The sequence below is a fragment of the Brachyistius frenatus genome, unplaced genomic scaffold (assembly GCF_029030835.1).
Source record: "Brachyistius frenatus isolate BFR_SWC_R1_liver_20210118 unplaced genomic scaffold, ASM2903083v1 Contig_224, whole genome shotgun sequence".
Lineage (NCBI taxonomy): Eukaryota > Metazoa > Chordata > Actinopteri > Embiotocidae > Brachyistius > Brachyistius frenatus.
In genome coordinates, this window is record NW_027210823.1 from 39 (window position 1) to 20526 (window position 20488).

At 41.3% G+C, this 20488-nt stretch overlaps 1 protein-coding gene and 1 long non-coding RNA gene across 2 annotated transcripts; both read left to right on the forward strand.

Annotated features, from left to right (window-relative positions):
* Nucleotides 1-2482: 2482 nt before the first annotated feature.
* LOC138633505 (uncharacterized) lies at nucleotides 2483-9257 on the forward strand. The gene is made up of 13 exons (XM_069719758.1): nucleotides 2483-2605; nucleotides 2962-3164; nucleotides 3450-3587; nucleotides 4939-5056; nucleotides 5466-5652; nucleotides 5883-6024; nucleotides 6111-6266; nucleotides 6563-6618; nucleotides 7000-7175; nucleotides 7341-7741; nucleotides 7843-7939; nucleotides 8125-8353; nucleotides 8748-9257. The coding sequence occupies exons 1-13, from the start codon at nucleotides 2483-2485 to the stop codon at nucleotides 8954-8956; spliced, it is 2235 nt and encodes a 744-aa protein (XP_069575859.1). The 3' UTR covers nucleotides 8957-9257.
* Nucleotides 9258-19472: 10215 nt separating this feature from the next.
* LOC138633507 (uncharacterized) lies at nucleotides 19473-19854 on the forward strand. Its single transcript, XR_011311890.1, has 3 exons — nucleotides 19473-19530; nucleotides 19699-19761; nucleotides 19801-19854. It is a non-coding gene; the product is annotated as an uncharacterized lncRNA (long non-coding RNA).
* Nucleotides 19855-20488: the final 634 nt, after the last annotated feature.

Consider the following 20488-nt stretch of genomic DNA (forward strand, 5'->3'; position numbering starts at 1 on the left):
CATCTAACATGTACTAATACACATCCAGCATCCACACAGCCCGACATCACCATCGTACACGTTACTGTCGTTAAACTGCGTAACTTATTTTGGATTCATTTAAACTTGAATCGGACTCATTCTGCTTAATTTCCTGAAGGTAACGTAGCTTAGCCGATTAGCTTCCTCAAAGTGCACAACCCGTTTACGTGGCCTTTCTGTTCGGCTGCTTTACCGGCAGGCTAGCAGCCGTTAGCTCGGGCTAGCAGCCGTTAGCTCGGGCTAGCAGTCTGACCGAGCAGTTAGCTGCCTAGCTACAAAACGGCTAGCTGGCTAGCTAACAGCTGTTAACCGCACAGACGAAGCTAACCGACGGGTGCCGGTGAAAAACACGGACGGCGTCGTACTTGGTTACCTTGTTCGTAGGAATAGATCTTAATCTTTTGAAAATGGTAAGGATTTCGGTCTTATTTGGTTCCGTAGCCATCTTGCCACCCTGACGATTGCCATAAACTGACGTCACTACGGTAAGTCGTGAGCCCCAAATAGTACAAAAGCGAAAGTTGAGCTAACCAAAAACTCAAAGCGGCAAAAGAAAACTTTCTTCACTAATTAGCTGGCCCCTTTCTTCACCCAACCAATCAGCATCGAGCCTTTAATAGGATTAATTCACAAGATTAGGTCTGGATCTATAGTGACCAAAACACTCTTAAGAAAACAGTCATTTTAAATTTTTATAATAAAGTTGGGCAGAATGTCCTGAATATTTATACTCTGAATGACCTCCACATGAAGCGACACCCCTCATTGCACTTAAGAGATCATTTAATTTCCTTTTTGTCTGACTTTCATCATCAGGTCTTTTTATAATGGTCTCATGGAATCACAATGACATCATATCCCAAAACTCAATTTAAAGTCCTGTTTCCAAAGCAATATTTTTTCCAATAAACAAACTATTTAACAGAGATGACATTCCTGTTACACACCAGGATTACAGAGGTGAGGCAATGGTTTCATTGCAATCCCCTCTGGTTTGCTATTTGGCAATAACCAAGGGTTAATCATCAGTTGTTAACGTCATTTAAGCAAGTGCTGACTCTGCAGGTATTTATCTATTGATTCTGTTGTTGCAATAAAACCACAGATTAACAGGATGCAAGACAAAACTCCAAAAACAGTTTTCCAGATGATCTCAACCTCAACAAGCTACAGGATAACAATGTTGTTACACATTGAAACATCAGTAGTAATATCCAATAGTTAAAATATTACCTTCTGTGGTGGTGTGGCGTGGTTTGGCTCAGCTGCAGGAGGGACTGATTTGGGGGAGTGGTTCAGGGAATGGTGCCTGGAAGAGCCTTCATTAGCACAGCTGAAGTGAATCACTGATGGTCTCTCTCTCATGTTCTACAACATGGTGTCACATCCTCACTTTACTTTTTGTGAAATATTTAGAATATAAATGATACATGGAGGACTCTTACTCATAGATACAGTGATACTTTTACCAACATAAAAGTAAAACAACAGCTGCCAATATAAATGTATAGGATACTTAATAAAGTACATGGTGGAGAAAATACTGAGATACTGTGATGTTTTTTTTTCTCCAATCAGTAGAATATACAAACTTAATTAGCAATATACTTAGTATTGTTTATTTGCCACAACCACTTTTTACAGTTCCTTCCTTTTTTCGGGGAGAATATTTTATCTCAGTACACTGCAAATATTCCAAAATATAATTTTCTATCATTATTTTAACTCATCTGAAAAGCTGCTAAACATGGGGTTAAACAGTGCCAGTGTGAAACAGAGCAGGAAATAGAATCCACATTTTGGTTGTCCGGTCACATGACCTCTTCATCAGCATCATGCCATTAAACATGCTATTTGTGTCACATGAAGCCTGCTAGTGGCGACACTTTATCAGTGCTGCTTACTGTTAAAGTGTCGTTCCAGAAAGTATGTGTTCCAAACTGGGCCGTATATCCCTGGGTTAGGGATGATGACCTTGGGTTGACCTTGGGTTGACCTTGGATTGACCTCGGGTTAACCGTGGGTCAACAATGTGTCTGTGAAAGGGGCAAAGTTTTCCCAGGGCTGTTCCTAGCTGAGGATATGCAAAGTGAAAAGAGAATGAGTTTATGTGAGTCTAAACTTTGAACTCATTATCACTTCATACGATGTGCATCCATCAAAGCAAAGTAGTAGAAAAGCAATGACTTGATGTCCATGACATCCCAAAGCAATGTGTCGACTTTCACTGCAAATAAATGCTTCAATGTCACACACAACACATCAAATCTGTTTCCATAGTTCAATAATTCCCGATGTGAACCATGTCTGTCTCTTTTTTTATGAATTCATAATAAATTGTTACAGTGCAGCCCAGATCAGGTTCATCCTGTTAGGTGAACTCTGAGGGCGCCGCCTCCTCCATGTCTGACATGAAACTGACTGAACAAGCTCCTCACACGAACACATTCTGTTAGCCATCATGGAGGCAGGTGCAGTTCTCCTGCTGCTCAGCGCCCTGCTGGGGATCTCGTCCACTCTCAGCTTCTACGGAGACAGCGTTAGTTTCAATCCTCCACAGAAGCAGAAGGATGGGACATTTAAGGTACGGTGTCTTAAAGCCTTGCATTACCTTCGTTAAATCTAAAAATGTATCATAATTTATGAAACAAAAGGACAAAACCAACCATAGCTGGAGCATTTAGAGAAGAGCAGTTTAATAAGATGTTTGAAAGTCTTATTTCATAATCAACAGAATTAATTTCTGACATGAGGACACCAAACAGTTTGTGCTTGTGAAACACCTGCAGGTCATCCATACCTCCTCCTGTCACATATTTATTGACGTGTAAAAAAAACAAAACTGTTGAACTTCTAACAACCTGCAGAGACCAAGTTACAAAGAAAATTAGATGTGTCCTTTTCACGTCACTTCACTGCTGTACTGTCCCGAACCTGCAGGTGGCGCTCTACCACAGACAGAACGGCAGAAGCAGCTGTGCACATCAGTCGTCCTTCTCCTGCCAGGATGGGGTGTGTTCAAGCTTCGACAAGTCAGGTGTGCTGCAGACGGACCAGGACGACACGGGTCAGGGCAGGTGGTGTCAGTCGGAGGGACGCACAACAGTGACCGTCCGGACCAATAACACATCCTTCTCTCTGAGGTAGGTCCAGACGCAGGAACACCTCCTCTGACTCCTCCCTCTGATGTGGCAGCAGGCCTGAAGGGCACTTTGGATATTTCATCTGTGGGTGTGGCCTGAATGAGCTGAATGAATAATTAATTAATAAATAAAAGAAATAACTTTTTTGTTTTGATCATTTAAATGATGTGTGTGTGTGTGTGTGTGTGTGTGTGTGTGTGTGTGTGTGTGTGTGTGTGTGTGTGTGTGTGTGTGTGTGTGTGTGCAACACCTTTCACCTCCTTCCTTTCACCTCCTTCCTTTCAGGGACTCGGGCTGCTGCTGGGTGTCGAATGTCAGAGGAAGAACCAACAGGACTACTGAGGCAGAACTGAACCTGGGAACTCGATCGGACTCCCGCGCCATCAACAGCTGTCCTGTAACATCAGCAGTTTCCTCTTTACGGTAAAAAGATGAAAATATACATTTAAAAAAAAATACATAACACTGCTCTGCAGGTACAGCAGAACCTAAGTCACGTGTTGATATGAAAGTGTGTTGATATGAAAGTGTGTGAATATGAAAGTGTGTGAATATGAAAGTCTGTGAATATTAAAGTGTGTTGATATTAAAGTGTGTTGATATGAAAGTGTGTTGATATTAAAGTGTGTGAATATTAAAGTGTGTTGATATTAAAGTGTGTTGATATGAAAGTGTGTTGATATTAAAGTGTGTGAATATTAAAGTGTGTTGATATGAAAGTGTGTTGATATGAAAGTGTGTGAATATTAAAGTGTGTGAATATTAAAGTGTGTTGATATTAAAGTGTGTGAATATTAAAGTGTGAATATTAAAGTGTGTGAATATGAAAGTGTGTTGATATTAAAGTGTATTGATATTAAAGTGTGTGAATATTAAAGTGTGTGAATATGAAAGTGTGTGAATTTGAAAGTGTGTTGATATGAAAGTGTGTGAATATGAAAGTGTGTGAATATGAAAGTCTGTGAATATTAAAGTGTGTTGATATTAAAGTGTGTTGATATGAAAGTGTGTTGATATTAAAGTGTGTGAATATTAAAGTGTGTTGATATTAAAGTGTGTTGATATGAAAGTGTGTTGATATTAAAGTGTGTGAATATTAAAGTGTGTTGATATGAAAGTGTGTTGATATGAAAGTGTGTGAATATTAAAGTGTGTGAATATTAAAGTGTGTTGATATTAAAGTGTGTGAATATTAAAGTGTGAATATTAAAGTGTGTGAATATGAAAGTGTGTTGATATTAAAGTGTATTGATATTAAAGTGTGTGAATATTAAAGTGTGTGAATATGAAAGTGTGTGAATTTGAAAGTGTGTTGATATTAAAGTGTGTGAATATGAAAGTGTGTTAATATTAAAGTGTGTTGATATTAAAGTGTGTGAATATTAAAGTGTGTGAATATTAAAGTGTGTGAATATGAAAGTGTGTGAATTTGAAAGTGTGTTGATATGAAAGTGTGTTGATATGAAAGTGTGTGAATATTAAAGTGTGTGAATATTAAAGTGTGTTGATATTAAAGTGTGTGAATATTAAAGTGTGAATATTAAAGTGTGTGAATATGAAAGTGTGTTGATATTAAAGTGTATTGATATTAAAGTGTGTGAATATTAAAGTGTGTGAATATGAAAGTGTGTGAATTTGAAAGTGTGTTGATATTAAAGTGTGTGAATATGAAAGTGTGTTAATATTAAAGTGTGTTGATATTAAAGTGTGTGAATATGAAAGTGTGTTGATATTAAAGTGTGTGAATATTAAAGTGTGTTGTGTGTTCATGCAGCGTGCCTCAGAACTGTTTCTCCAGGATCCGTCTTCTGGCTCTTGATCCAGATGGAGATAAAGTGAGATGCCGCTTCGCTTCAGACGCTGCAGCTCCTGCAAACTTTACTCTGGACGAGGTAATTTCTTTTAAGTGCACCTATTGACAGAGAACTAACAGGAATAGTAATGCTCACATTATATTTCTATATATTATTGTATTATTTCTTTGTTTACCAATATTACAAATTGACAACATTTCTTACTTTGACTGTTATTAGTCTGTTGATTAGACGGTTATCATCATACGTCTGTCTCAAACATCTGGAGCAGGCGCTGATTAAACCTATTTGCAACACCTGGTGGTAATAATCATGATATGAAGGAACAGGTGAGCAGGGGGTGGGGAAGATCAGCAAGTGGGAGTGGCTTGGAGGTAAAGCAGTGAAGTCAGATGACCAGGCAGAACGAAGGAAGTGAGGTAAACTGTGACATAACTACTGATCTTCCCAAACAGTCATCCTTCATTTTGATTCTCCATCCTCCCAGACTTCGTGCACGCTGAGCAGCACAGGTCAAATCCAAGCGGGTGTCCAGGTGTTGGAGCTGACGCTGGAGGACTTCCCCTCCAAAAACATCACTCTGACTTACGCAGACGGAACATCGGAGTTTCGGGAGGCCTCCGACATGAACGCACCGCCTCTCTGTAAAGTAAAGCTGCAGTTCTCAATGGAGGGTACGAGCTGCTATTCATACACGTGACTGACTGACTGAGAGAACTGCACTGATTATCTGACCTTGAATTTCATGAGAAAAAAAGACACGTGTTAAAACTTACAATCACTGATCAACCAAGTTTAATCCAAAGAAGCTAAATCTAGCCACATAAAGTACGAGACACCCCTAAAATAGAAAAAAAAAGCAGCTCTTGTTCGGTCTTGATAACGTCCGGTTTTTGTGTTCCAGTTCTTCCTCCAATACCAAACTGTGAAGCAGGTCACGTGCAGCCCATGTTCCTGGTCAGGACTCCTTCACATGGTGACATTCTTCATGCCACGGTGGGGCAGACCTTCCAGCTTTACGCCCAAGCACAAGCTCACCATGCCAGGTCTTTATTTGTTAGACATGCCGCCAGATTTGACACAAAGAAGTAATCATGCCTCTTTAGTAATCTTCCCCTTTCTTTCCCTGAAGCATCCATGACTTCCAGGTCAGTGGCCCGCAGAACATGACCAAAGAGGTCAAAGACGACAGATCGGGAACAGCAGAAGTGACACTGAGCTGGACGCCTCGGCGCACTGACCTGTACAGATTTGTTCCTGTGTGCTTCACAGCAGAGACAAATGCAACGTGAGTTGTACTGAAAAAATGAAAATGAAAATTTTCTATTAACTCCTTTGTGTTGTGTTTTCTGGATTTGCTGGATGTTCAGTGTCTACATAAATTTAGAATTTTCTTATGTAACGTCTGTGCCAATGATCAATAATCAGCCCAAAAATGGATAAAATGAAGGTTATAGATCTGCTACAGATTACCTGGGAGCCTTTTTTCCACTTCATTTTTGAGTACTTTCTGACATTCATATTATTGTTATAATGCTTCGGCAGTTTTGTACTCAAATGTGTTTTCTTTGTTTTGTCATTTAGCCAATCAGAGATGCGGTGTGTTGTTGTCATGGTGACCCAAGCATCAATCACTCAAGGTTTGTCAATTGTCTGTTACCACTTGAATGAGACAGTTAAAAATAAAAAAGAGTCTACCTCACATGACGCCATCGACCATTTGTTCACACGCTCGTGTTTATCTTCTGGACATCTAATCATCACCATTAAACCTCTTAAGATGATTAAAATGTAGTAAATTACATTAATGCAGGTTTAAAAGCAGCGATTTCAACCTGAGATCTGACGTGAGCTGAAGTTGTTTTATTCACTTCTACAAGTTTAACATTTCTACAGGGAAGTGTTGCAAACCAACTTCGTAGTTTGGCCTCAACACAAAGGTTTTAGTATGAATAAGCATTTATATTCTGCAGTGATATTGTCCTTATTGATAAGGACTTAACAAAGACTGGGATTTACAGGCAAAGCCACTGTTCAGTGCTCCCCTAACAAGATGATGGTGGCCCTGGACAAAGCTTCCATGCCCGGCATCGATGAGAACTTCCTGGAGTTGAGAGACCCGTCGTGCACTCTCACCTCCAACAGGACGCACATCATGGGCAGCATATCCTTCAGCACCTGCGGCACAAAGCTCGAGGTGTGTACAAACCTTTTAATCTCAGTAACTGATCAAAGGGAAATACTTTGTATTTTAAATGGCCAGTTCACATGTCAAGGAGAAGAACGCTTTAGCTGCTGCCCCTGTTTATTATCTTTCAGCCACTGGCGGCTTGTCTATGACGTTGATTTGTTCTAAATGCAGGATAAAGGTGACTACATTGTTTTCAAGAACGAGATCAACTCCTTCGAGCTGCCTAACGAGATCGTGATCCGAAGGAAGACGGTGAAGATTGATTTCTCCTGCCAGTTTCCGAAAACCATCAGCATCTCCAGTTACTACAACCTCCACAAGTCCGATTACATCTTCACTGAGTCCAGCTTCGGCAGCTTCGGCTACACCTTTGAGATATTCCGCGACGAGAACTTCACAAATAAGGTGGAGGCCAGTGCCTATCCAGTGGAGGTCAAGCTGCTCCAGACGATCTTCATGGGCATTCAAGCTAATTCAGAGCTACCGAATGTGACTCTGTTTGTTGAGTCCTGCAAAGCCACTCCCGATGACAACCCTGAAAACAGCCGCTCCTACGACCTCATCGAGAACGGGTCAGTGCTGAAGCTTTCTGGACACAGACACAAAAATGCTTTTCACTCTTTATGTGAAGATGTTCTGAGAGGATAATAATCATATTTCCTTTTTCCTCCAGGTGTCTGAAAGATGAGACGGTTATAGTGCACCCATCGGATCAAAATGAATTCAACTTTGAGGTTCAAGCCTTCAAATTTACAGGAAACTATGACCAGGTAACAAAATCAGAATAAAACCTGTGTTGAAATAAAAAAAAACAGAAAACAGAAAGCCAAAGTCCTGATGTAACAACTTTACCTCTATCATGTTGAAATGTAAACAGATGCACAACATGAACCATATTTCCCTTCAATAAAATAATTACTCGCTGACTTCTGAACACTTCCCTGCCACCTTCCAGGTGTACATCACCTGCGCCGTCATCCTGTGCGAACCGGGGAATCCCTTTTCCAGGTGTGCCGAGGGGTGTCTGAAGGAACCGTCCCGCAGACGCCGGCGAGGGCTGAGCAAGGAGACGAGCACTCACTACATTACCCAGGGTCCTCTGCAGTTTATTGGGCCGGCAGGTCCCAACGCAGCCAAGGATGAGAGAGATGCTGCGATGAAAGAGAGTGAAAGTCTGGCTGCAGGTTCATTAATGACTGACATACTTATCTATCTATATGTATACCTATCTATCTATCTATCTATCTATCTATCTATCTATCTATCTATCTATCTATCTATCTATCTATCTATCTATCTATCTATCTATCTATCTATCTATCTATCTATCTATCTATCTATCTATCTATCTATCTATCTATCTATCTATCTATCTATCTATCTATCTATCTATCTATCTATCTATCTATCTGTCTGTCTGTCTATCTATCTGTCTGTCTGTCTGTCTGTCTGTCTGTCTGTCTGTCTGTCTGTCTGTCTGTCTGTCTGTCTGTCTGTCTGTCTATATCTACATCTATCCATCTTCTTACTTTCCTTCCCACCTACCTAAAAACTAAACCATGCATCAATGTCTTCCAGGGACTTCTCCATCAGATTCTCCAGACACCAAATCAAAGGGAGACCGTTGGGAAATCCAGGAGCTTCTTAACTCCAACATCACCACCGTGGTCTTTGCCAGCGGCTTCTTGGTGTCCCTGGTGCTGCTGGCTGTGGTGGTTCGTCACTACAGCAGGAAGAGAAAGGCCGAAGACCGCAACGCTCTCATAGTTTCAGATTTTGAGAACTAAACCCAACCCAACTCTGTTTTGCACAACCTTTACTTTGTTTTATTTTCTGAAGTTTACTTTCTTAAAAGTCTGTCTTAAAACAATACTCACATGTCTATACGTGTATTAATTCACACTTCCTTCTGTTCCCACTTGCTACTGAAAGTTCCCTTCCTAACAGGCTGTCAGTTGAAGAGGTGGCAGACAAAATCTAAAGTCTTCATTTATGTGAATCCGATACGAGGCTCAATAAAGAGGGTATCTTCCACAGGTATCATCCTTTCAGATAGATCTGTGCTTCAATAAAAAGGCTGCAACTTTGGATGGTACTCACTTGGTTTCTTTAAAATGTATTTTTGTACAGAATCTATTTGAGTAAAAGCAGGCTAGGATGAAATCTTTGAAGGGCCAGTATGAACATGAGAAGTGATAACAGTAAGTATAATAATAACAATACAGTAATAACAAGAAGTGATTACAGTAAGTATAATAATAACAATAATAACAAGAAGTGATTACAGTAGGTATAGTAATAATATTAATAACAACTATTATAAGTTTACACCGAAGTACAAAAATATATAAAACAGGCTAAAAGTACATTGAGTAGGGGGCCTTAAATCAAATACAAACAGCAGTCCCAGATTGGGGTCTAGTTTTGTGTCGTTATTTGACAGGGAGCTGCAGTCAGAATGCATTCTGGGAGAGACTTTCAGAAGCAGCAGTAGGAGCGCTGTGAGTCCGGGTCCAGTGCTCGGTCTTCGGTGGAGTGAGGCGGTTCAAAACTTATTTTAGTGTTCACATGAACGCCCAAACGTCTTCTATTTCGAGACTGATGATGGTCTTCATGACGGGGCATCCCGGTGGTCGAGTGCTCCAAGGCACGAGGACGTTTCCTGATTGGTTCTAACAAGGGTCATATGTCATAACATCTCACCGCGCCCCTCGTTTCCTGTCTCTCTAGACATCCTTCTATCAAATAAACCTTAAAAATAAACTTTAAAATCCTTCCCAGGATGATGTGCGTTGTTATTGCATTGCACCGTTCAGAAAAAAGCTTCTGGAAAATGAGTTTGGTTTGTGTTTGTGTTTGTGGTTGTTTTTGTTTTTGTTGTTAACACCTGCAGTTCAGAGCTCATCTAAACCCTTTCTACACTTTTCCACCTTAAAAACAAAATTCCATTCAAACTGGTTTTGATAGATTCTTTTTAATGCTCATTATATGTCATTACTGTGTCAAAGTTTTGAAAACGGGTTCTCAGCCATTATCTTCTGTTGAAGGTTTGTTTGGAAGCGTCTTATAAAACCTGAAAGTAGGTTAGTGCAAAATTTGTATTCCAGATTTTTGTTTTTGGTTCATTAAGGACCCAATAATCATTTTAGACCATTTCAATTACTTTATTTTGTCCACCAGTCATTAGAAATACAGTACAGACATATTTCATCTGATTACAACCATCACTGATCTGTATCGATCCATGACAAGAAATCTGATCCTACTTTGTGTAATGTGGTGGTGGTCACACGTGTAATCCAATTAAAGCCAATATGTTCTCTTATTCTATTATATATTATTCTTTTATTTAAATGGGATTTATTTACAATGATGTTGATCAAGAGACGACACTTGGACTAGTTCCTCACTCAAGTTATTAACATGTCCGCTCTACGTTCAGTTTGTGAACAGTTTCTGTAAATGACAAATGTTTTAATAAAACATCAAAAGTGCCTTTCTTTAAGAAGAAAAACCAGTCTGGTGATTATCGTGTAAACACAACACAATAACATGAAGGAACTGCAAAAGGAAATTAGTTCTTGTGACGAGTGAACGGATGACTTGTGTTAAGTCTTCCTGCCCACACAACTTTTCTGTAGGAGGACATGAATTCTCTGATCTGCCTGACCCTTCAAGAAGAAGTACTTCCTCTTTAAAAGGTCTTTGTGGGTGCCGTTTGCTGTAATATTCGTGTTTTCCAGAGAAAGGAATGTTTCTTTGTGGATTATTTTCTGTCACATTCTGTGGGTTGAGATTGTGCGTCTTCAGCTGGGATGCAGGTGATGTTTGTGTAAAAGTGTGACTGAGTAGCAGCTCTGGATGAGGACAAAACACATTTTGACATTTTATCTGTTCAGATTGCAGCTCTAAATCACTTCAAGTCAAAAGAAACAATAAGACATAATTTATTGAAGGAAATATATCTGATGATGTTGAGACAACAACAACTTCAAATTAAAATAAAATAATAAGTAAATAATAAAAGTCCAGTTTTGCTGCGTTCCTGCTCATGTCGGTGTGTAGCGGTCGAGAGAGAGCAGATATCAGCGCAGAGAGAGATTGAAACTTAAAAAGAAGAATTATAGCACAGAGGCTGAGATGAGCTCCGAACATTCATAGTCTCTGAAAACTCGCCCTGCTGAGAGGGGAAATAAGAGCAGATGCAGAACTTCATTTGTGGAAGTGAATATGCTGGAGTTAAATCAGAGAGGGAGATTTATTGTCTCAGTTAAACTCCAGCTTGTGATCAGGGAGACTCTTTAGTGGAGTAATGTTAGTATTCACTCTGAGGAGCACGATTCAAAGCTCCTCCTGGAGGTCACTGTGCAGCGTTGTGGCCGTATTAGCATTTCCCAGCATGCCTTCATTATTTATTTCTAACTTCTGACAATAACACACAGAACACACAGATAACATAAGACAGTATGATGGACAGGTGAACCAGCACCTCCTTATCGGGTTTGACCTCGGACATGTGCAACGTGAATTTTATACCTGAGGGCGAAGGGGAACCTAAAACAGTGGGATAGGGTTAGGGTCGGTGGGGATTCAACCGCAACATTTCTTCTTCTGTGGGTAAAACTAGTGATGATTCAAATTAACATCAGCCTCTCCTTCAGCTTCCTGTCATCACAATCCTCCTAAAGAACCGACAACCAACTCCCATGAGCCGCCGCTAGGTGATTCTGATGTTTCCAGAGGGTGATGTCCATCCACAGACTAGATGTAAAAGTGGACGAAAAATGGTTCCAATGCAGAAGTGTCTTCAGCTGCAATACCAGCGAGTGCCACTAGAGGTCGGCTCCAAAAAGCCTCCGGCTCCATAGACTCCCATTCAACTTCTCTCATCAAATCCAAAGTGAATCAAATGTGTCCGTCAGTTATCTCGGTGTTGTTAGCTAAAGTCACTCCTTCTTCTTAGTTTTCTGGAGGTCCATCTGAAAATAATCCCTCATTCATTAGAAAAGAAGATTCAAGAAGACCTGTTTTTGGGGGCGTGTCTGTTTGATTGACAGGCCTGTGGTGCAGTCAGGTTACAGCTATCGGTGGGCGGGACGTAGTATCGCCAGGTTTCCAATCAGATCGGTCCGATCCACCACTGGCTCCTCCCCCAGCTCGTCCAAATATGGTCACTTCCTGCTCCAAACTGCTCCGAACTAACAAGATGGTGACGGACAGAATCTGAACTGGAGGATCCATAACGTTCACAAACCAATGATGACATCACTGATGGTTGATGACCTCACTGATGGATGATGACATCACTGATGGTTGATGACATCACTGATGGTTGATGATTGGTTCAAACTAAATAAAAATGAGATTATCAATAAGGTCAGTTAACCAAAGTTAAGCAGCAGGAAAATGATGACGTTTTTTAATGTGAACACTTTGAGTTACGTTGTAAATTTAATGATCTCATGTTGGAGTCTGTAATAGATACATTGGTTGTTCAGAAAGTGCTAAAAACACTGTTCTTGCATCTGCAGGTCTACAAACTACTCCAGTTTCAGGCTTACATGGTGATATCACTAATGTTCACGTACCAGTGATGATGTTGGTCAAGAGATGACACTCTGAATACTTCCTCATGAAGGTTTATTCTGGTCACCGTTCACATGCAACAGGAACCGTCCCAGAGATTTGTGGTTCAGTCCAACTATTTTGTTGATTTTAGTGAAAAGAAGTAAACAGTAAGCAAAGTTCAGAAGTTCACCATCTTCAGATGTTAATCGACTGTTGGTGTCTATTTCATCCACGACTGATGGAGAAAATCAAACATTTATCATGTAAATATGTCTATTTATGTTTTATATCTCTATTTATGTCTGTCTGTTTAGGAGGTTTTTTGGACGCTGAGAGCGAAGCTATAACCGGAGTCAAATTCCTTGTATGTGTAAACATACATGGCCAATAAAGTGATTCTGATTGTGATTATTGGTGTAAAAGTGTGCCAGTACTTAGAGCATATGTACATTTACATCATTCATTTTTCTATTCTAATATACAATCATAGGAGCTAAAGTCGATCAGAGAAATATCCTGATAACGACGTTTACACCTCAGAGCTGAGCTGTGGTTTGAGGAAATACTTTTCACACTGAAGTTGTGCATCTGATGAGGAGATGAGGAGAGTCGAAGCTCATTCAGCTCTCAGCGAGGAGATCTGCACGTCGACACATCACAAGACTGCAGAGAATCTTTGTTTTATTCTTCTGACCAATCACAGCGTTCCTCTCATCTGCTGTTCTGAAACAAGCTCATCAGACTTTTATTGTGTTTTCTTTTGTGAAAAAGAAACTTTGAATTGTTATAGACAGCCAACATAAAAAAGACTGAGACTCAAAGGGGTGGGAAGGTGGAACAGAAACATCTTACAGTGTTTTCTCCTGTTGCTCCAGTGATACAATTAATCAGCTCATTCATGCTGCAAAGCAAACAATCTTTGCCTGTCTGTAAGAACAGACCCCTCGGGGACTAATAAAGTAACTACCTAACCTAACCTAACCTAACCTAACCTAACCTAAGAACCAGTTTCCACCAGCAGTGTGTTTGAGCCACTTTCAGACTGACGGCATTCTTGGTTACACTTGTTGTCAACATGACAAGTGAAAAAAGTTTGAAAAATGAAAGGTGAGAGTTGGAGAGTTTAAATCCCGCCTCCTTCCTAGATTCCTGCACGACGTGGGCTTGGACGTCAGGCGGGTGACAGAAATGATCAGATCCAGTCCTCAATTCCATCTCCGAAAAGGTGCGTTACGGTTCAACAGGTGCGCCGCTCGGTCTCACGCTATCCTGCTGATTGACAGCTGCTGACGTTAACGATCAATCAGTCAGTAAACGAAAGAAAGATAAAGATAAAGATAAAGATAAAGAATGAAGTGTGACGGCCAAATTCTAAAGAAGGTTATCTGAAAGAATTCATGACGTGGAAGTGAAACAGAAACAAGCAGTGACTTTTGTTCCAGAAGAATCAGATCCTTCAAAGTGTCCTGAACTGTTACTGACTTCTAGGTCTCTGGTTTTATCCACTCGACACCTTTTCAATCAAAGAAGTTACAGTCATCCTCTCTTTTATAACACAAGAAAACAAACATCTTTCGTTATTGTTAATAAACCATTCAAACAAACCATCCAAAGCGTTCCTTCATTTCAAATGTCAAACTTTTCCGTAAAATTTGTCCTCCAGGTCAATTTGCTTCCTGCTTCTGCGTTTTATTTGTTTATTGAACTGTCATATCGTCTGTCAAAAAAAAAAAAATCTGATTGATGAGAACAGAAGCTTTCTGCTCCTCCTTCAGTGTCTGAACCCCATCAGAGACATTCAGGTGAACTGGACCTCACCTAATCTGACAAACACGTTCACGTTTCCATTTCAAGTTTTAAAAAAATCAGCACAATTAAAATCTAAAAATAAACACAAAGAAGGTGGTGTATAATTCAGTACAGTCTCTAAAGGTCAAAGGTCAGGGTCACTACAACATCACGTCCATTCAGTTCTCGTGAACTCAATATCTCAAGAACGCCTTAAAGGAATTTCTTTAAATATGGCACAAACACTCACTTGAACTCAAAGATAAACTTTCTAGAGTTTGGTGGCTAAAGGTCAAAGGTCACTGTAGTTACTCAAGAAGTCATGCGCTAATTTTGACAGAATTTCACAAAAATGACAAAAATCAAACAGAATAAAGTTATGAAGTGATTCATTTCATATCCAAAAGGTCAAAGGTCAACTTCACTGGGAACTGTATAGCTCTTCTGTGGGTTATAGGTGTGTGTGAAGCATCCATGTTTTAGGATTTGTAGTTGACAGAATTTTCAAATTAACAGCCGTCCTTTCAAATTAAGTTTTCATTTCAAATTAAAAGTTTCCATTTCAAATTAAAAGTTTTCATTTCAAATTAAAAGTTTTCATTTCAAATTAAAGCCCTCCAGTGTAGACAGATTCGACATCTAATAGAAATACGTAAAGTTGTTTTAAATTCAAAACAAGTGCCAATACAAATGGATTAGATCTCACTGTCTATATTTGGTGCATATGTATCAATTACCTGTTCAATTGTGTATTTCTTATTTCTCATATATAATTCCTCATGTTGTATTTCTTCCATCTCTATTTTTCTTTTTGTGAGAGGTTCGTCTCCTCTCTTGAAATAGGTTTCATTTCTGTTAACTGCTTTCATGCTGTTGTACGTGTGTGAAAATGTAAAAATAAAAAAAGAAAAGTGCTCAGGTCAAATTAACTCAGGGTTCAATGCACCTGCATGAATGTGGACAACACCGTCTACATGAGTGAGATGCTGTGAAGAGAAAAAGAGAAAGAGAAAGTAAGAGGCTCCTTAATACATCTTTGTCACACAATGTCATTGTTGTGTGAAAAGAGGTTTGTTATTGTTGTGAATACCATCTGACTTATGGACTTGCCTGAAACTATTGCTGTCACTGAAATAATCCTTTATTGGCATTGCAACAGATTTTATATTCATACTTGTTGAACTGAAAACAGGAACCAAAATAAAGACGAACCAAATAAAATAATTTTTTGAGCATTAAAATTTAAAGAAATGTAGATGTTTGCAGAAATATTTATTCTACTTACCTTTTAATGAAATTGTCTGTCTTTAAAATAGTTTGGGTGGAATTGAGTACAAAATATTATGTAGTGAAAAATAATGTCATATTTTTACTTTAGGGTGGCACAGTGGTGCAGTGGTTAGCATTGTCGCCTCACAGTGAAAAGGTCCTGGGTTCAAATCCAGGCCTGGGCATTTCTGTGCAAAGTTTGCATGTTCTCCTTGTGCCTGCATGGGTTCTCTCCAGGTATTCCAGCTTCCTCCCACCATCCAGAAACATGCATTTCAGGTTAATTGGTGGTTCTACAAATTGTCCTTAGGTGTGCATGAATGGTCTTTGTTTCCATTTGTCTCTGTGATGGACTGGTGTCCAAAGTGGGCTGGGATAGGCTCCACCTTAATTATACAATACAACGATTGTGCTTTAGGTTTTGTTTTCCTGGCATTTCTGAGTGATAGACATAATTATCCGTGCTGCCAGAAATAACAGTTCCATTATACTGGTATGTGCTGTTGTTGAACTTGATCAAACATTTACCGTATCAAGTGCTTTCACTTCATTGTATTTGTACGCTTAAACCAGTTCTGCAGCTGCTCTTTTGTTCTACAACATGGTGTGCATACCATCGCACTTAGCAGAAGTGCAACCGGCTTCTCCACCCGGGGGAGCCTATTTAAGGATGCTGCAGGTGGATGTGAGCAGCAGAGAATCTGGAGATAGATGTGAATCTGGAGTGCGATGGCTTCTACACCGGTGCTCCTGCTTCAGCTGGTCCTGGTCTCAGTGGCGTCTGCGTCACACAACTTTGGGGGAAGCGTGACCTTCACTTACAAAGGAAGGAACCAGGATGGAACATACAGGGTGAGAAACAACACTTATTTCATGATTTATACTTTACTTATATACTTTCTTAAATATTCTTATATCTTGCTTTATCTCAGCATGTTTGAGCACAGTGAAAAATGTACATGAAATATATGATTATTTTATATTATAACATTGTTTATTATTACACATCCTCCTTTCCCAACACTGATATTGCATCCATGTTTGATGCATGCTTGTATGTTTTACAGTTTCTACAAAATAAAACTTGAGTGAAACCTAAATTATTTAATGTTACATCATAGTTTCTTTAATGCTTACATGTACAACCATGTTTCTGAAAAAGTTGGGACACTGTGTAAAATGTAAATAAAAACTGAATGCAATGATTTACAAATCACATAAACCCATATATAATTGCAAATAGACCAAAAACAACATATCAAATGTTGAAATTGTATTGTTTCATAAAAATATTTGCTCTTGCTTTAGAATAGAAAGATATACATACAGTAAAATCTAACCATTATTCTACAGTATGATTTACTTCATATGATTTCTTATTATGCACCATCTTACCTTTATTTTTCTGTCTCAGCTTGTATTATTTCTAATGATTATTATCCACTGAGTGGCTGCACACATACAGTATTTTTCAGTAGTAGTAGTTTTAACCTGCATTTTTTTCTCCAGGTGGACATCCGCAACAGGGCGACCTTCGATGGGTGTCAGTCCTCCCACTACTATAATTGTTGGCACGGCGACTGTGGCAGAAACACACGATACCAGAGAAGCGTCATTGACAAGAGCACCAATGCTCCAATATCCAACAGAGAGTGGTGTGAAACTGAAACGGTGAACACAAGGAACGTCCAGAGTGACAAACCTTTTCAAATGAGGTGGGCATTATTTCACATCAATGACGGCTGCTGGTTTTAACTTGTGTTCATTGAGTCATCCAGTTGTACTCTTGTTTGTTGTGGTTGTGCTGATCATAAAAGCCGTCAGGAGAAGTGTTTAAAGCCAAGTCTTCTCTCCCCACATACAGGGCAGCTAGCTGCTGCTGGATCCAGACACGTAACTGGGTTAATGGTTGGAGATTGAGCACTCTTGTGGATTTGGGAAAAAGATCTGACACCAGAGAGCCAAACAGATCCCCTGACATTGCCATCCTACCTTTCCTCAGGTAAACCTCCTGATGTCTGCACGAAACTCTTCACCTCCAAGCTTCAATCTTTACAATTTGAAACTCTCCCTCTGTGGCAAAGATTTGCTTTTCTCCAACAAAAAATAGAATAAACTACTTTCTTTTCCTCTTTTGATAAAGAATAACATTCGATCCTGTAATACACCTGTCAGTCTTCACCAGCAGAGGGTTAGGGTGACATGTTGCCTCGCCTAGGTGTGAAAAAGCTTGTGATTAAAACAAAACTACTTGGTCCACATGGATTTCTCACAGACTCAAAAAAAAAAAAATCCAAAATATTACAGTTATTTCTGGTCAGTGCAGAATGATTAGAGACAACAGTACCATGGTGAAAGTTCTACACAACAAAGGCCCAAATTCCCCCCTTGGCCCAGTCACCTGGTGCTCCCCCTCCATTTAGTGCATAGGGTCAGGTGTCCCGCTTCTTTAGGGATCAAAGGTTGGTGGTCATCTGGAATTCCATCTGGGCCTCCAGACAGAACGCTTTCAGATGCAGACTCTAAACAGAGTGGTGGAAGAATACTTTAGAGAATACTAGAGGACATAATTATGAGATCTGGATCTTGTAATTATGAAATTAGGATTTCAACTGTGAGAAAAGTTAAGGTTTAAAAGCCTGCTGCCACTAACGTTGGCTACTATGGTAAAGTTCCAAAGGTATTGTCAGATTTGAATTTCCCGAATCAATAACTCAATAACTAAATGTTGGTAAAACCCAACCGACGGATCCTTCCCATTGCAGGGAGGTAGTTAATTACAAGAAGCCCTACTCGGAGCGGGACAAATCCCATTGTCTGTGTGGGGTGTCCCGTTTCCTTAGTTTAGGATTGAAAGCCTTTTACCCTTGTAGCTCCGTCCTGAAGGACCACTAGCCAGTAGAGGGCGCTCCTAAACGAGTGCTAGTGCCACGGGATGGGAAATGGGTCCTGACATGTACGTGTACTACATGTGTGTGGAAAACTTTTGTTCTTCGTCACATGACCTCCTTGTTGAACTCGGTCACACGTGTGGTACTTTCCAATCCTATGGTGATGCAAAATGCATACAGCATACCACCAGCAGCATAGCACTCCTGACCCGTGTTCCTCCTTGACTTTCCTTTCCTTGTTTTTCATGTCTAGCTCACCAGACCACCATGTTTTCATTCTACTGTCTATTTCTAACTAACGTTCCTGTTCCTCCTCAAGAGTTCCTCAGAACTGCCCACGGACATACAAGCTGATGTCTATTGATCCTGATGGCGACAAGGTCCGATGCAGATATGGAAATGTTGTCGGTACCGAGTGCAGTAGGTGCAACCGACCCTCCGGCTTCCAGCTAGATCAGGTGAGCTGAACACTTTGTTTCCTACATAGTACATAAAGGGGCGGATGCTTTGCCTCACCTAATGACCAAACCTCCACACTGATAGGGCTCGTGCACGCTACACTACCGCTCCTCCGCTGCCAACTCCAGAGTTTATGGATTTGAGATGGTGGTCGAGGACTTCCCGCGACAGCACATCAATCTGTCCTACGCAGATGGATCCCAATCCCATAGGTCCCCACTGACTTCCAGGAGGAAGAGACAAGTTACAAGCCCCTGGTGGCAGATCGCCACAACCACCCCCGCCACAACCACCCCCACTCCAACCCCATGGTGGAGCGCCAGAACCACAACCCCATGGTGGACCACCAGACCCACCACCACAACCACCACCATTCCAACCCCATGGTGGGCCACCAGAACCACAACCCCATGGTGGAATGCCAGAACCACAACCCCATGGTGGGCCGCCAGACCCACCACCACAACCACCACCACTCCACCCCCATGGTGGGCCGCCAGAACCACAACCCCATGGTGGAACGCCAGAACCACAATCCCATGGTGGAACGCCAGACCCACCACCACAACCACCACCACTCCAACCCCATGGTGGGCCGCCAGAACCACAACCCCATGGTGGAATGCCAGAACCACAACCCCATGGTGGAACGCCAGAACCACAACCCCATGGTGGGCCGCCAGACCCACCACCACAACCACCACCACTCCACCCCCATGGTGGGCCGCCAGAACCACAACCCCATGGTGGAACGCCAGAACCACAATCCCATGGTGGAACGCCAGACCCACCACCACAACCACCACCACTCCAACCCCATGGTGGGCCGCCAGAACCACAACCCCATGGTGGAATGCCAGAACCACAACCCCATGGTGGAACGCCAGAACCACAACCCCATGGTGGGCCGCCAGACCCACCACCACAACCACCACCACTCCACCCCCATGGTGGGCCGCCAGAACCACAACCCCATGGTGGAGCGCCAGAACCACAATCCCATGGTGGAACGCCAGACCCACCACCACAACCACCACCACTCCAACCCCATGGTGGACCACCAGACCCACCACCACAACCACCACCATTCCAACCCCATGGTGGGCCACCAGAACCACAACCCCATGGTGGGCCGCCAGAACCACAACCCCATGGTGGAATGCCAGAACCACAACCCCATGGTGGAACGCCAGAACCACAACCCCATGGTGGGCCGCCAGACCCACCACCACAACCACCACCACTCCACCCCCATGGTGGGCCGCCAGAACCACAACCTCATGGTGGAACGCCAGAACCACAATCCCATGGTGGGCCACCAGACCCACCACCACAACCACCACC